The following is a 15,347-nucleotide window of genomic DNA, read 5'->3' on the forward strand; positions in this document are numbered from 1 at the left end:
TCACACATGTGTTCAAGTGATGTGCGGTGAAGTTTGTGTCTGGTGAGGCACTGACCCTTTCAGAGTTCATTCATTCATCTTCTAAACCCGTTTTGTCCCTTTTGGGGTCATGGGCTTTACAGAGTTAGTTTTGCAAATATATACTTCCAATGTTTTCCAACTACCGATTGTGCTTTAAATCTCAATTAGCCTCCGTTCAAGACACAAAGCAGCTACATCCCAGCCAGCAAGCCCAAGTGGGCCCCACATGGTTTAAAAGTGGGCAGAATTATTTATTTATTTTTTGTTAAACTCAGCCCTAGGTAGACTGAACAAAACCGGGATGTGTCGATCGCAACTACACTATATTTGAATAGGAAATATGCAAAATTCAGCAATTTTGATGATAAAAATGATTGAGAATATTTAAATCACACCGAAAATGTGTTCATAGCTCAGATCAGTGGAGGAATATTTGTTGTCATCATTTGAATACATCTTATAATGGCAGCTGAGGATGATGATGTGTAGAGCTGAGAGACCCAGCAGGATGAGTTAACATCGGTAATCATTCTGGTAATCAGAGGCTGAAGAGCCGCCAGACTTTCTGATTGGCTAATGGGTGCAGCTTCCTTCACATGAATGTATTCCCCCAGAGCCTGGGGTCCAAAGTGGGTTTTGATCTCTGGAACAAAGTGAAAGCAAATGACACAAAAGGAGCGGCTAAGATGACACCCACACACTTTTCACCTTGACACCTGCAATGAGCACCAAGTTTGCTTATGCAACATGCTGTAAATGTGTTGGGGGGGGGGGGTGGGGGGGTGTGTCACTGGCGCAAGTCCTGAGTCGTTTGCTTTACAGCCAGATTTTTGACTGCCGGCGGAACATCAGAGGTCCGATGCCTGGCCCGCCGAGATTTTCCACTTCAGCTCAGCGAGGGTAACAAAAAGGACACTTAGTTTTATCTCGATTGCATCATTCAAGCAGTGTCTCTGAAGAGTTATCGGGCTGTTTGATAATGACTCAGCAGAGTCGGCTCGGCTCAAAAGGGAAAACAATACTAATTCAAAAAGCGCACAGTCTGTAAAATAACCACAACAAATGCGGGAACAAGAAAAATACGTTACCGGGGAGGAGACGGCGGGAGACATGGGGTGAATAAAATCCTATACGCTGTGTGTGGATGTAAAATGTTATCGTTCAGGTTTTCTGTGCGGGGTTTTGTTAGTGTGAGGAGGAAAAGGATGTGTGTTTGCATACCTCCGGGGTGCTGGTGCTGCTCCTTTGAAGTTTCTTACCCTGTAGTATGAATGTGCTGCGCGCCATTAGACATGGCTGGTAATGCAGACCGCCAAACCTTGGGGCTCTCAGGCCACCAGAGAGGGGAGGGGAGGGGTTAGAGAGGAAAAAAACTGAAGGAAATTGAGAGGAAATCAGGAAGAGCGTGGAAGGACATGCACGGGGACGTGTGGAAAAGTGTCTGTGAACATGTTTTTGACACCAATGGACAACTAAATATGTAGAAAAAGAAAGTGCCGCGGAATCAGAGAAGATCCGGAGTCTTCTGCAGCTCCTGTTTTAACTAAAAGCCTGATTAACCTCAAAACTGCCTGAAAGTGGCTTGAGCAGATGTTCTGTATCTGTCTCTGCATTATAAACAGTCTGATTTGTGTACTTGAGTGAGACAAGGAAAATCTCATTACTGACTGTGTCTGAAAAACCGCCATCTTTTGATTGGAGGAGAGGGGGAAAAAATGGGGTGTATGAAGTGTAATCACATGTAATTATTTTCCCTGGCTTTGCGGCTGATCTTTGACCTGTGACTGTCACATGCCAGCTCACATGCAGCCCCTATTTGTGCAGTCTTTGAAGGTTAAGCAGCTTCTAATGGAGACACGTGCCATCCAACTTAGCTCTCCTCAATCAGCTTGTTAATTGAGATAGATGGTGATGCAAGATCTATTACGTTTTCTGTAATGCCAGTGAGCAAATGAAAACATACTAATTCTATGCTGTGCTGAGCGCCTGTGAAATGGCTGCTTCATTCTGCAGCAGCGCTGCAGTCACTACCCTTCCTTCCTTTAATGCTTTGATTTTAGCCTCGGCAGGGATTAAGGATTTTTAATCAAAAGAAGCGAATGTGGAAACAATGCCGTGTCAAAACGGATAGACATGTTTCAATCGGAAAGAAGTTCAAGTTTGTTTCCAGTCATTTCTGCTGTGTACTTTCTTCAAAGTGGGCTTTTATTTCATTTAAATTTCTACATTTTCACTAAGTTTTATAAACTGAGTGTAAAAAAGGTTTTCCAGTTTTTAGATCTTCAAATAGATTTTCCACATCCTTCTACACCTGATTATCTACAAAGCAACAAAAAAGCAAGGTGTTGCAATCTTTTTCACAACAAAAAAACAGACTTTGCTTGTTTTCAGAAACTCTTCTCATGAAGCTCCTTTTGATGAACTGAAGCAAATTGTTGCCCATTTTATTCACTTTGGTGTCATGTAAATGACGAATAAATTCAAACAGGTAACAACTAGTGATGGAAAAACACAAATGCCTGGCTGTGGATCCTGCCTCTGGCTCATCTCTGGCTCGTCTCTGCTCTGTACCTGACCGAGTACCTCGTCTCTGCTCCTGCTCCTACACCTGGATGTGGTTCCTTTCTCCGGCTCGACTCGCGCCTTTGACTGTCCCCACAACCACGGCTGGATGAAGCTCGTCTGCTAGACTTTTATATATGTAGTTGTAGATTTAGATAAGTTAATTCTTCTCTAAGAGTTCTGGTAAATCGCCTGTCCGTCCTGGGGGAGGATCCCTCCTTCATGTGGGCACCCCTGAGGTTTCTTCGTTTTTTCCGGAATCCGTTTTTTTTGGGAGTTTTTCCTTACCGCGAAGGGGGGTCTAAGGGCAGGGATGCCAGTATAGCTTAGTTAGTTTGTTAGTTCATTTTAGTATTTTTCTATTGAACTCTTTGTATTCATGATCCTTTTGATTTCATGTTTTACTTCGAAGCCCATCGAGACGACTGTTGTTGTGATTTTGGGCTATACAAATAAAATTGAATTGAATTGAATTGTTTTTACAAACATATTTATTATGCCTGCATGGAAACATTTAGTAATCCGTGTAAGAATAACTCCAAGATAAAATACATTTACATATTCAATTAGGTTACATACAAACCTGACATCCTTCCATCTTCATTGTAAAGCACAAATATGGCGACACTATGGAGGAAATGTAGTCTCATCAGAGTCCAAATTCTTTTGACATTGAGTTTATAACACTGAATTTTTATTTTGCTTAATTATACATATGAATTGGATTTTACTACTAATTTGGTAGCAAAACAATGTCACAAAAATTCACCTTTACAAATAAGACCAAATATACATAAGGAAAATTATACTGTTCATTCATCAAAGTAGCTTTCCGCTGATTAGGATGACAATAACAAAAGACATGTACAAGATCAACATGTATATATGTACTCACTATTAAATACATTTTAGCATGTTAGTACCTTACTGAACTTATTTCAAATATACCCTGAATGAAACTTGTAAAACATTAAAAGTATTTTTTAAAGTAGTTTGGGATATTATGCTATTACAGATTGATACAAAGTAAAGGTTTTTTTCTGTTTTTGGCCACATTACCTTACTTACTAATCAACACCTGTAACTAAATGGTTGACCTACCATACCTGTCTGTGTCAGAATTAGTAAGAAGTAAGAAGTAAGCTCTGTCTCCCCCTGTGGTCACTGGCAGGAACTGTGTCCTGAGTTCTTTAAAAAAATAAATAAAAAAAAGGATTGGATTTAACTGCACTTTTCCAGACCCTCAAAGCGCTTACAATGTGTGTCCATTCTTCATTCACTCCTCCTTAATACTTGGTGATGGTAAGCTACTGATGTGGCCACAGCTACCCTGGGGCAGACTGATAGAGCTGCCAGTACGCACCTACAGCCCCTCTGACCATCACCAGGATCATTCATGCACATTCACACACCAGTGGAGGCACACTGGAGGCAGGGAGGGTGAAGTGTCTTGCCCAAGGACACAACAACAGATGACTGGGGGCAGCGGGGATCAAACCGCCAACCCCTTCAATCATTGGGCAACATGCTCAACCACCTGAGCCACTAACCACCCCCTCGTCCTGAGTTCCAGCCACACTGCAGCTCCCGGCATCCCCAGAACACACATCCTGGATGCCACCCCCCTGACTCTCATTCCCTCAATCAACCACAGCATACTTAAGCACTAAAGCAGAAATATTGTTTGTGCCATTCTGCCTTCCTCACCGAGTGTTGTAGTTGGACCTGATCTTCTGTTTCCTGCCGCCTATACCGCCTGCCCTGACTCTCACCTGGATTCTGACTACCCCTGTCTCTCCGCTGATGCTCCCATGCCTGTCATTGAAGCCTGTCTGCCTGACCCTGATTTAGCTTTGTGGACTTTTAGCTGAGCTAATAAACCTGCTGCATTTGGATCCAGCCGTCTGCCTGTTCTTGTGACAGACTGCAAGAAGTTCCAGATGATCGAGGCATATCTGCTCGCCCTTCCTCAACGACTGTGTCATCACACCCCTTTTCATTTCTTGTGCTACTATCATAGTATGGGGTTACATTTCAGTCCAAACCAATAACAAATAATAACTGAAATAGTTTTTGTTTAATACTTTTCTCCACATAAAGTGGCATGCAGCTCAATGAAATCTGTAGGAAACAAATCAGTGCACGCTGCTAAACTGTTCTAACACGCTCTTTGGGAGTCCTCTGTTATCTTTTTACCGGTAAGTACTAAAAGAATGAAAATAAAATATATGAATATAAATATGGTGATACTTTTTATTAATTCCAGTAATTCGATTCAATTATTTTCAACATGTCTTCACGTTAATATCTTTAATTATTTGTTGTGAATTTTGATGTTAAAAATATTTACATTTTCCCAGTATTTTCATTGATGTTATTTTCTTTTACTGAGGTACAAGGACAGGATTCAGAGATGCTACAGTAACAGCAGCATCTCGTAAAATGACTGACATCACACAGATGATCCAGATATTTGAAGTATAACTGTGAAAAAAAAGAAAACTTTCAGATTACTCCAACAGGAACATTTAATTTAAGCATTTAATTTTTAACATGTACATGTTTAGCTTTTTGCTTATTGTTTTGGGATTATAACGTTATGTGTTTGTCTGGTATGTTCCTCTCGATGTCGACTCATAAACTAGGACAATCCAACACTTAAAAGTTTAAGGCAGAAAAATGTTTAATTTGTAGTTGACTCCTGCTGTGTGTGATTCAATAAAAAGAAAGTTTAACATATTTGAGTGACCAGTCTCTTCTGTTTATGCAAGAAAAACAAAAAGAAATATGGGTCAATGTCAGATCTTTTTGAGTTTTTCTTTTTGTTAAAATTGTTCTTGTGTTAAAATGTTTCATCAATAGTTTTTACTTGAAGCGTCAAAGTAGCCAGATATGTGTATTATTGTGTATCAATAGGGGGTTTGTTGGTTACATTTTGTCATTTAAGTTTTAGCCACATTACAAGCGTTGGCCACATTCACAATACCAGTATCTTTCAACCTATAGCCTGATAACTGCTAAAATAAACATTACTGTGACTACGTTACCCCCCAACCGTATTAGAAACACGCAAAAAAATAGTCAGATTCTGCTTCATGTGAGCCAAATTAACATATTCACAATAACCCCCAACCAAACATTTTGACAGAGCGTTGTGTTCGTCTCAAAATTCCTTTGACATCAGTGAGCACAACCAGGATAATCTATGAAGAAGGCACGTTGAATTATAAGTTGCACTGTTGTTTTTTTTTTAAAACAAACAAAAAACTAGGCTTTTAAGTTCACCATGTAGTATGGAATTTATGGTAACCATGAGAACATCAACATACAGTACAGACCAAAAGTTTGACACACCTTCCCATTCAACTGAATGGGAAGGTGTGTCCAAACCTTTGGTCTGTACTGTACACGATTGGCTGAGTCCCAAAATCAATGCTGCATGATTTGCAACAAGCGTTACCTTTTTCCATCCCATGCCTCTTTTCTCTCAGCTCCTTTTTGACTCTGCTGCCTCCCACAGTGCTTTACCTGTCATCGCTCAGAGCTTTTGCGTCATGCAGCACCAGGCCGCAGAGCAGCATGGTGATTGGCTGGAGAGACGAGGGCGCTGGAAAGATGCGAATTACATCATACGTCACAAGAAAAGGCGTTTGGGACATAGATTACCACCGTCAATGGAATCTGATAGGTGGGCAGAATTCTCCAATCAAATTTTACTGAATACAGACATTAAAAAAAGAAAAAAAAGTTTGTAATTTGGACATATTTTTATAAAATTTGCTGAGGTTTCACTTCAGAAGGACTTTTGATAGTGACTATTCTTAAGATACCTGAGAGATTGAACAGAAAACTGTTGAAACTGGACCAAATGGCTGCGTTCTTTACAGATTCTAGTGTCCCCTTGTTTATCAAGGGAGTTACGTTCTGAAAAATAACCTGTGATAAGTGAAATCTGCGGGTAGGATGGTAGATGTTTTAAGCCTGTAAAACTCCTCACTACACACTTTCTACACTTTTCTCAGATAGACATGGACATTTTCACACTTTTCTCTCTTGTTTGAACCCTTAAAGTTCAAACCTTCAAAAAATAAGTTTTGAATTTTAGAATGGAAAACAAAGATCAGTTCGCAAAAATTATGCAGATTTGGCCAACTGAACACGTGTAAGAGTAAAGGCACAGAGGAGATTGATTGACAAGGTCTACAGCCAATCAGGCCACAGAACACAGAGTGCTCTTGAAAAAAACATAATTGCTGTGAAAAAAAACAGTAAAACTGTAAAAGGTGTATTGCAATATAGTGAGAGACCACTGCAATGGAAAAAAACAAACAAAAACAGCTCAACACATGTGAAACTGTATGTAGAAAATTAACTTTAAAAGTCCAGATCAACTCAGTGCCACTTAAGTTCAACTTAAGGATCCCAATGACCTGGTTCTCTTTCTCTTTTTCCAATAAATGAATGTTGACCTGAGATCTGTTTGCTGGTTGCAGCTACAGCAGGTTTGGATGACCAGGTCTTACTGTGGAACCCTTATGTGACCTCTGAGCCGGTGTGCGCTCTCGCTGGACACTTGAATGAGGTAACTGCAGTTCGCTTCATGCAGACCAAGGATCAACTGCTCAGCTTCTCCAAAGACAAGGTAATGCACCTGAGCATTGTACAGATTAAGAACCCCTAAATGTGGTTTTCATGTTTCATTTTTTGGATTGTAATTGACAAATGAATGAAGGGACGGTGACAGATAAGTGGTGACCTGTTTCACTCTGTTGCCGTCAAAAGAGCTGTTGTTTTATCAGACTTGGCTTGTCGTCTCGTCGCAGAGAGAACGCCACTCTTCTCCCTGCTTTCATGCTCTGCATGCTTCTCCATGACTCTTTAAAAAAAAAAAAATATTGGAATGCTGGTTTTGGCTCCATCTGTCCTCTGCTTAGACACCATCTGCCAAAGCAAAAAACTCTCAAGGCTTTACCTCAAAATTTTCTGACGGAGTTTCTCAAACAGTGTCTTATCTGCAGTGAAGCAATATGCCAGGGCTTTTGCAATTAAGTTTCACTAATATTTAGCATAGCAGCAGCTGCAAAAAAACCTTCTTGTATGATTTGTTTTGGAGTTAAGATATTTGTGTTTGACTGTTTTGTTTAAGTTATCTGGTGATTTAGGTTAAGCTATCATTTGGATCTCCCTTCGTGGATTCATGTCATTTTTAATCCAGGTTCTGTGTCTGTGGGACGTGTCCAGTCAGCTGTGTGTGCAGCGTGTAGCTGGTGTGTTTCCAAAGGTGCAAGAGGACACCCACACGCTCCTGTTTCTCAGAGAAGAGCGCCAGCACCTCCTCCTTTCATTCAACAGTCGTCTCCTCCTGCTGGAGGGCACAGAGGAGGAGAAGAGGACCATGACCTATGGACACACTCTGAATTCTGCGCTGCGCAAAAGTCTGTGTAGACAAGAATAGAGGTCAATAGATTTGTCCTGATTATACCAAGCTCTCACCAACAAACCATCTACAAAATGGTTTTTGTTCAAAAAGTAGCAGCAAGTGCTATGCAGAAAAAAACAAATGATAAAATGTAAAAAAAAACAACAACAACCCAGTCATGCACGAAGAGAAGATGCAAACTCCAGCCAGGATTTGAACCACTGCCTTCTCACTGTGAAGACAGAGTGCTGACCACTACATCACTGTGCAGCCCTCCTCTTTAAAACTGAGGATTGTCTTTCCTGTCCAGTTGCAGCTTCAGCTGCAGATCTTTGAGCTGTTGAAAAAACAAAAATCTGCAGTTTCTCCTGGTATTATTCATTTGAGGAAGCTCTCGTTGTTTTGATATTTCTTCTCTGTAGCAGGTCAGCAGCAGGTCTTCCTCCTCTGTGATCCACTAGCAGGCTCAGGCAGGGCCAAAGCTCAAACTGCTGAAAGGTTGCCACGGCAACGCAGCGGTAGCGTTGTTTACTGCAGCACAAAGCAGAGGGGGAAGAAGCCAACAAGTAAATCACATGAGAAGACTATGAAATATTTTGAATCTTAAGTTAAAAGAACTGTAAAGCTGTACCATGTGATGATGCTTTGGATTGCAGCTGAAAGACATTCATAGCAACCAAATCATTTTCAAGGGGAACAAATGCGTTTTCCAAAGAACCCGAGAAGCAACAACAAAGAGGACAGCCGGACCTCTGCAAAAAAAGCAGAGATTGTTTCAGTGAAGAGCAGTGCTAATCTGTCAAAGTGCAGCATTGTATTTATTGTCGGTGTTTAACTTTTACCCACATAAAGTTTTATGACAAGTAAGGTTGAATATAACTGAAAAAAAACAACCTTATGAAGTATGTTTTTCGACTGTGGGAGAAAGCTGGAGTGCCCTCCAAAAAACTCAATTTTTGTGTCAATTAAGACAGAAAAGATATAATATTTCCTACTAAGTGAAGTTTCTGGTACAAAAGTGGGAGGCCTTTCTGATTTATTAATGCACCAATCTTGGATTCATTTTGTTTAAAAAGAAGCTACAGTTTAAACATAGTATGTCTCTCGATTCTCCTAATACAAAGCTCATAAATAAGTGTAATTTGTTCATGCTTTAAAAAAAATTGTTTAATGTTGGCCCATAAAATAGCCCTCAGTCTCAAAAAGGTTGGTGACCCCTGCCCTAAGCTATTGAAATGCCATACTTTTCAAAAATGTCCATAGCTTAGAAAATAAAGCTATTTTGTTGTCTGAATGTTTTTCTTTAAAGAAGCAATGAGAGTCAAATTTGAAATGAAGATGCTGTGAAATACCAGAAAAAGAAAAATACATGGGGTATACCAGTCTGGCTGCTGTGGGCTTTAGGCTTACCTGAGCCTGTGGAGGGTTTTAGAGAAGGGTGCAATGGTGTGTCTTGGAGTACCCCTGAATCCCGTCACCTTGAGGGAGGTCAAAAATGGGACCTACCATTGTTGTGCAATCTGACGATAAAATTGGTCATTTGTAACAGTCGGGCTGCAAAAATGCATGTAAGCAGGATCGAAAAAATGAAAAATCTGCACAACACACTTGAGTCTCACCTACGTCACCCTTGATTACCCTGTTGCATAAGTGTTCGCTACAATATGTTGCTCACAGCGTGTCCGTAGACATTTTTCATCTCGCTCTTTGGGCTTTCATGCACGCCACCTGTGTGTCCCCTACAAGTCTGCCCTTGTTTCGCCCACACACAGCCTATTTCCACCCATGTTTCACTCAACTTTATCTTGATTTTATTTATAAACTGTGTAACTAACCACAATCATGGCTCAAATATGCACATAACATGCCACGTTTCCTAACCAGCAGCATTCCTGTCATCCAGTTTTGTTTCTGTGCAGATACAATGTTTGCAGCACTTTTTGTTCTCTGGGGTTCAGGTTCACTTGGTCTGAGCGTTCAAGTGATTTTTTTGTTTTATTTTTTTCCTTTCAGATGTCAGTGCCGCCTAAAGAATCCAGGCTTTACTAATAAATGCAGTAATTACGCATTTTCCAACCAATCAGTATAATCAGCCACATCGGCTCTCTGACCCCATGAGCTCTTGTGAGAGTGCATCCATGCATGTTCTGTGCCTGTGCACACAGCATCAGGCAGACACCAACGCCGTCATCTGAGGCTGCCACACATTTAATCCTCAGGCTGCCCCCCCTCCCCCTTGGGCCAATTAGCAACAAGAAGCATCATCTCTCCAATTTTCATCAACACTGAACCCGTGGTGTAGCCGTTAATACCATTCAGGAATTAAAATTTTGACCTTTTAATTGCAACAGTCCCATTGAGCCAATCAGTGTTTCTTTGTTAAATACCACAAACACGGGCATAAAGGCGTCATCGTGAGAAATTGGTCTGAGACAGTGAGAGATATTAACAGAGATGTCACAGTAAATTATTGTGTCACAATAATATATGGAAAAAAAAAGTTTTTGTTTCTCTCTAAATAATGAAACACTAATGATTTACAGACAGCAAACAATACTATTTTAAATATTTTCTGGGTAAGAAAAGGAAGCCCTGACATTATAACAGGATACAAATAACACTAACACATGCTGTATGAAACAGCCACTGAAATAAAATAACATTTTGTGAATGTTTGGTGTAAATGCAGCTGAAATTTATATATTTTATTGAAGTTCATGGGTTGTGAAACGTTTAATAGTTGGTGATTTAATTTTTATTCCTTTGGAGTGTACAGTGAATTTTGTTTGATTTTGTTCAGAAGAATAGGATTATTCTCGCGAGAATTTGAGCCTTTTATGTTGGCCGCAGGTGAGCACGTCTTTTGCTCACGAGGTTGCAACAATTAGGAGTTCAAGCTGGGAGAAAGAGCTGCAAAAAGAAATACCTTGGACTCAAAGAGACTCTTTTACTTGACAAGCGGAAACGAGGTATTTGTTATGCTTGTTTTGTGTTATTTTGTATTGTTTATTTTCTCCTCAAACATGTATAATGTTTTGTTATAGTTTTCACGGCGTAATGAAGGCGTAATGAAGGCGCAATGAAAGCGAAGGCACGCAATGTCCCACAAGAAGTGTGATGACCTGCAGAAGTACAAATAAACGCCCGTTGTAAACCGACCTGTGTTGTCATGAGAAGAGTCACATTTGGTTTTGGGCTGAGTTTCATGTTTTCAGCGCTTTAAGGGCTTCATGTGCGTCATTAAGGGCCACAGTCTTCACAGGATGAAAGCTGGCCTGGGTCAGGCTGTGGAAATCTCCCAGGTCCTGTTGTTGGAGAGAAGCATCAAAACAATAGATTGATTCGATTCATTTTATAATTTGTGGTTGCTGTAACAATTCATAGTCGATTTTGGTTCATTTTGAACGATCCGATTCACTGACCTGAAATGGATCCAAGACAACTTTAGCCAAAAATCCAACCAGTGTGACTCAGAGACAGATTCTTTCTGTTTCTTAAAAGGTAATCAAGTTTAGATTAAAAATGTGTAGAAACAAACAGGCAAACCTTTCTTTTTGGCAAATCTCTTCACATTTTAGTTTCCTGAAGTACAGTCCACTGTTGTTGTTCCACATCAAAATAATCCTAAGGGAACCTTCTTAGAACCTTCTAACACACTGTGTGGTCCCATGACTTTGCTAAATTCAAAGTGTTTCCACACATTGGACTGGAATGAGGGTGGATGGTAAATGGTAAATGGCGTATACTTATATAGCGCCTTTCTTCCTACAAGGACAAAGCGCTTTACAGTCACAGACCCATTCACCCAGTCACACACACATTCACACACACAGTCACACACTGGTGGTCGCTCCGCTGCCAAACACAGGCGCCCGCCTATCAGCTCTTGCCTGAGTTTTTTTACCTTTATTTTTTAAAATTTAACTCTGATAACTAAGCAATGCTGTAAATTTTAAATGAAGTCAAGATAATGGAGATGTGGGAGTCGTCAACCTGTGGCCCTTGGTACACAGCGCGTTCAAAAAACTCCTGTTTAAGTTCTAGGATGAAGGCTAAGTTTAGTGATGTATTTGTTTGCCATTAAACATCCTCGCTAAGTTAGAAGGCTGAATTTATGTGTGTGTTCCTATCTGTCCTCTCCTGCTGTGTCTGGTTGCCAACATCTCAAAGCCAAACAGACATCTGGACCGTAACAAGTCAGAACGCTCCAGGGGGTTTACATTTGCTTTACTATCACAACCTCATGGATTTGTGTCAGTCTTCGTGGATGTGTGTGCGCATTTCTTGGATACTCCCTTTGCACGTGCTCATCATCATCATTTCACACCCACTGAGCTGAACTCTGCGGCTCACAGCCACGGACTTACAGCACTCTTTCTTTTGCAAAGCAGTCATGTTCCCATGACTTCAAGGACGCCACAGTGTATGCCAGAAATTTCCATCATATTTATTCTAACTTTTGGAATAAATCCTGCTCAAAACCTTTTAAAAACAAACCGTGACAAATCGTAATGTTACATGTTTTGTTAGAGTTAATGAAGAGATGACTGTGATTGGGTCCCTGCAATTTCACTTCTGCCCAAACACCCACGTTCATCTGAGGTGTGTGTCAGAGGTAAAGAGAAGTGAGACGACAGATCAGCAGCAGTGAAAGGAAATCGTGTCATGATGACTTTTATCACTTATTTAAAATTCCTGTTTCTTTACCTCCGCCAAGTCCTCGTTGTGGTCCGAACAGAGCTGTGTCACAGATGCACTGCACAATTCCGTCTTCCTGCCTACTGCAGCTCAAACGGTCCAGGAAATATGTACGTCCCACTGAGAGCTATAGACTTCCTGGTTTAGAGCTGAGGAGCATCATTATTTCATTTCAGTAACCTTCATAAAAATACACAGAAAAAAAAGGGAAGTCCAATGAATACAGTTTAGAGAAGAAGACACTTTGCAGGTGTGCTTGGGGCACTCTTATGACGATGAAAATCACATTTTTATATATTTATACCACCCCCAAAAGGAAATCATTATGCAGTTTAACAACAGCTTTGAACTACCTTTTGTGAATAAGTACAATATTCTTCGTCATCATATTTTTTCTAAAGGTTTTTCAATTTCATGATTGCAAACTGGGAAATATGACTGTGTTTTATTATTCACAATAGAATGGGTTTTTTTTGTTTATTCCATATGGTTTGTTTCAGGCTCCACCACTGACATGATTGCAACAGGGCAACATAAATTCAAATAAAATGTACGCTCTCAAAAAACATACTGACAACCACATCAATGGAAAAAAAGACAATCAAATGTATTTGAAATGGGCAACCTTTCCTTCAAAAAGTATGGAAATTCCCACGTGAGCGCCATCATGACTCAAAGAAAGACATCTCGAACATGTGAGTCCTGAGATTCTTTTAATTAACTTCTCTGTTCTGATCAAAAGGATCCAGTTAAATGTGTTTGCAGAGTATTTCGGTGCCTTTGGGATGAATGCATTTTGTTGATGGTATATTGTACATGAACCCAGTGACCCAAGACTCACCAATACACTAATGAAGATGCAAACATGACAGGAATGATGCAGAGGAAGGACACGGAGAAGGAAAAACATACTCTGGTCATTATTTTGTTGAGGTTTTATTTTTTAATCGACACAATAAGCAGTTTCAGTTATGTATATTCTATACTAGGGATGCAACAATCACTTTCCTCAGAACTTGGTTACAACCTCAATTTTTGGGTGATGATTTGTGTATTAAAAAACAACTAAAAACTAGACATTTTTCATTTCTTTTTTTAATTTGCTGATAAGCGAGGAACAACGGAGAAAAAAGCTTTTAATTGGCTAATACTACACTTGGTGTTGTGTAATAAAACAATAAATACTAAATGCTTCTTAAATTTAGCACAATTGTTTGACACTTTCAATGTAACCATTCTGGGATTGCAATAGAAATGCAACAATTCAGTTTTCCCAAGATTTTTAACATATTGTTCGATTTTAAATTGAGAATATTGGTGTCTCTAGTGCAGTGTTTTTCAACCAGTGTGCCGCGGCACACTCGTGTGCCGTGGGAGAGGGTCATGTGCCGTGGGAAATTGCCCTCATTAACTGATCTAAAAACATTTTCCATCTCCAGGATATCAGCTCTTTGTTCATCCAAACAGGCCCTGATAGAACACTGAGTAGTTAGGAATATGAAAGATCGTAAAATACTTTTTTCTTTGTGTTTATTTGATTCTATTAAAGACATTTTGATTAGAACGACGGTACAGCGATTTAGCTGCAGCCAAAAGTCCCGCCGCCCCTTTAACTGTCTCCACCAATCATTCTTGGAGTCTTAATCACATGTCATCAGTCTGACCAATCAGAAGTGGTTAAAGTATTCACTTCCTTGTTCCGTTTAGCTCATTAAGTCTCTCAGTTCTAAGAAAAATACCAGCTAAAGCTCGTCTTTAGCGGTGTAGCTTTCCACAAAATCCGGTATCAGACCGTGGAAAAAGTGAACAAAACAATGAAGCTCAGAGATGCTAATTTGCTAATTTGTCAACGTTCGGCGGCTGTTTGCACATTTCCCATGATGCACTGGGTTAAAGTGACAGCGTCTCAGCGCACAATAAGTCTTCGTTGTTAAACGTCTTGAAACCACAATGAACACACATCAAAATTATTACATCTTTTAGAGAAAACAGCTTCAACTTCCAGCTTTTTCTGCCACAATTATCATAAAAACGTATGTGAGATTGTGGAGGGACTGTAGATCAATTCAAACTATGAGTTTCTCCTCTTTTTATTTTTTGATGCTGGTGTGCCGCGGGATTTTTGTCAAGGTCAAAGTGTGCCGTGGCTCAAAAAAGGTTAAAAACACTGCTTTAGTGTATACCGATACATGAAAACATGAGGTATTGTGTGTAGAAACATTTTTAGTGGAATAGAATTTAGATCCATAAACAGAAAACATAACTGAAAGCTGATGGAGGGAAGTTTAAATTCTCTGTGCTGTAACTTTTTTCTCAAATCAGTCTAAACTCTTCCAAACACATTCTTCTCATTGTGGGCAAGAACTGCAGAGACAGAGAAGGCTTGGAGGAAAGATTTCCCTGATCCTCTGCCAGGGTATTCCTTTTGTCATCTCTTAAATAATACAGAATAAAGAGAGTGCAAGAAATGCGTGAGCTGGAGAAATGATCGGGGAAGTTATTCACACTTTGAAAATCAGAGCAGATTTCAAAAATGACTCAGGCGCTTATTAAAACGAAGAAACACTTGGAGCCTCTGGCTGATGGAGCCATCCTTCTTCTCTGTTTCTAGATCATCTGCTGTAATCTAATTTATCTCTGGAATTTG

General features: G+C 40.0%; 1 protein-coding gene and 1 long non-coding RNA gene across 5 annotated transcripts in view; both read left to right on the top strand.

Annotated features, from left to right (window-relative positions):
• LOC101165086 (cilia- and flagella-associated protein 337) overlaps positions 1–10,480 on the top strand; it is a 30,954-nt gene extending 20,474 nt beyond the window's left edge. For all 4 annotated transcript variants that reach the window (XM_078929619.1, XM_020708424.3, XM_004075881.5 and 1 more), the window contains 3 exons: positions 6,104–6,271; positions 7,077–7,225; positions 7,799–10,480. In XM_078929619.1, coding sequence (XP_078785745.1) covers positions 6,104–6,271; positions 7,077–7,225; positions 7,799–8,038 — 557 coding nt within the window. In that variant the 3' untranslated portion in view covers positions 8,039–10,480. The remainder of the gene's footprint in view (positions 1–6,103; positions 6,272–7,076; positions 7,226–7,798) is intronic.
• A 371-nt stretch (positions 10,481–10,851) lies between these two features.
• Positions 10,852–11,160, top strand: LOC144981521 (uncharacterized). The gene is made up of 2 exons (XR_013647138.1): positions 10,852–10,971; positions 11,047–11,160. It is a non-coding gene; the product is annotated as an uncharacterized LOC144981521 (long non-coding RNA).
• The last annotated feature ends 4,187 nt before the right edge of the window (positions 11,161–15,347 follow it).

Source organism: Oryzias latipes, chromosome 13, assembly GCF_053564925.1.
Source record: "Oryzias latipes strain Hd-rR chromosome 13, Olatipes_Hd-rR_3.1".
NCBI classification, from domain to species: domain Eukaryota; kingdom Metazoa; phylum Chordata; class Actinopteri; order Beloniformes; family Adrianichthyidae; genus Oryzias; species Oryzias latipes.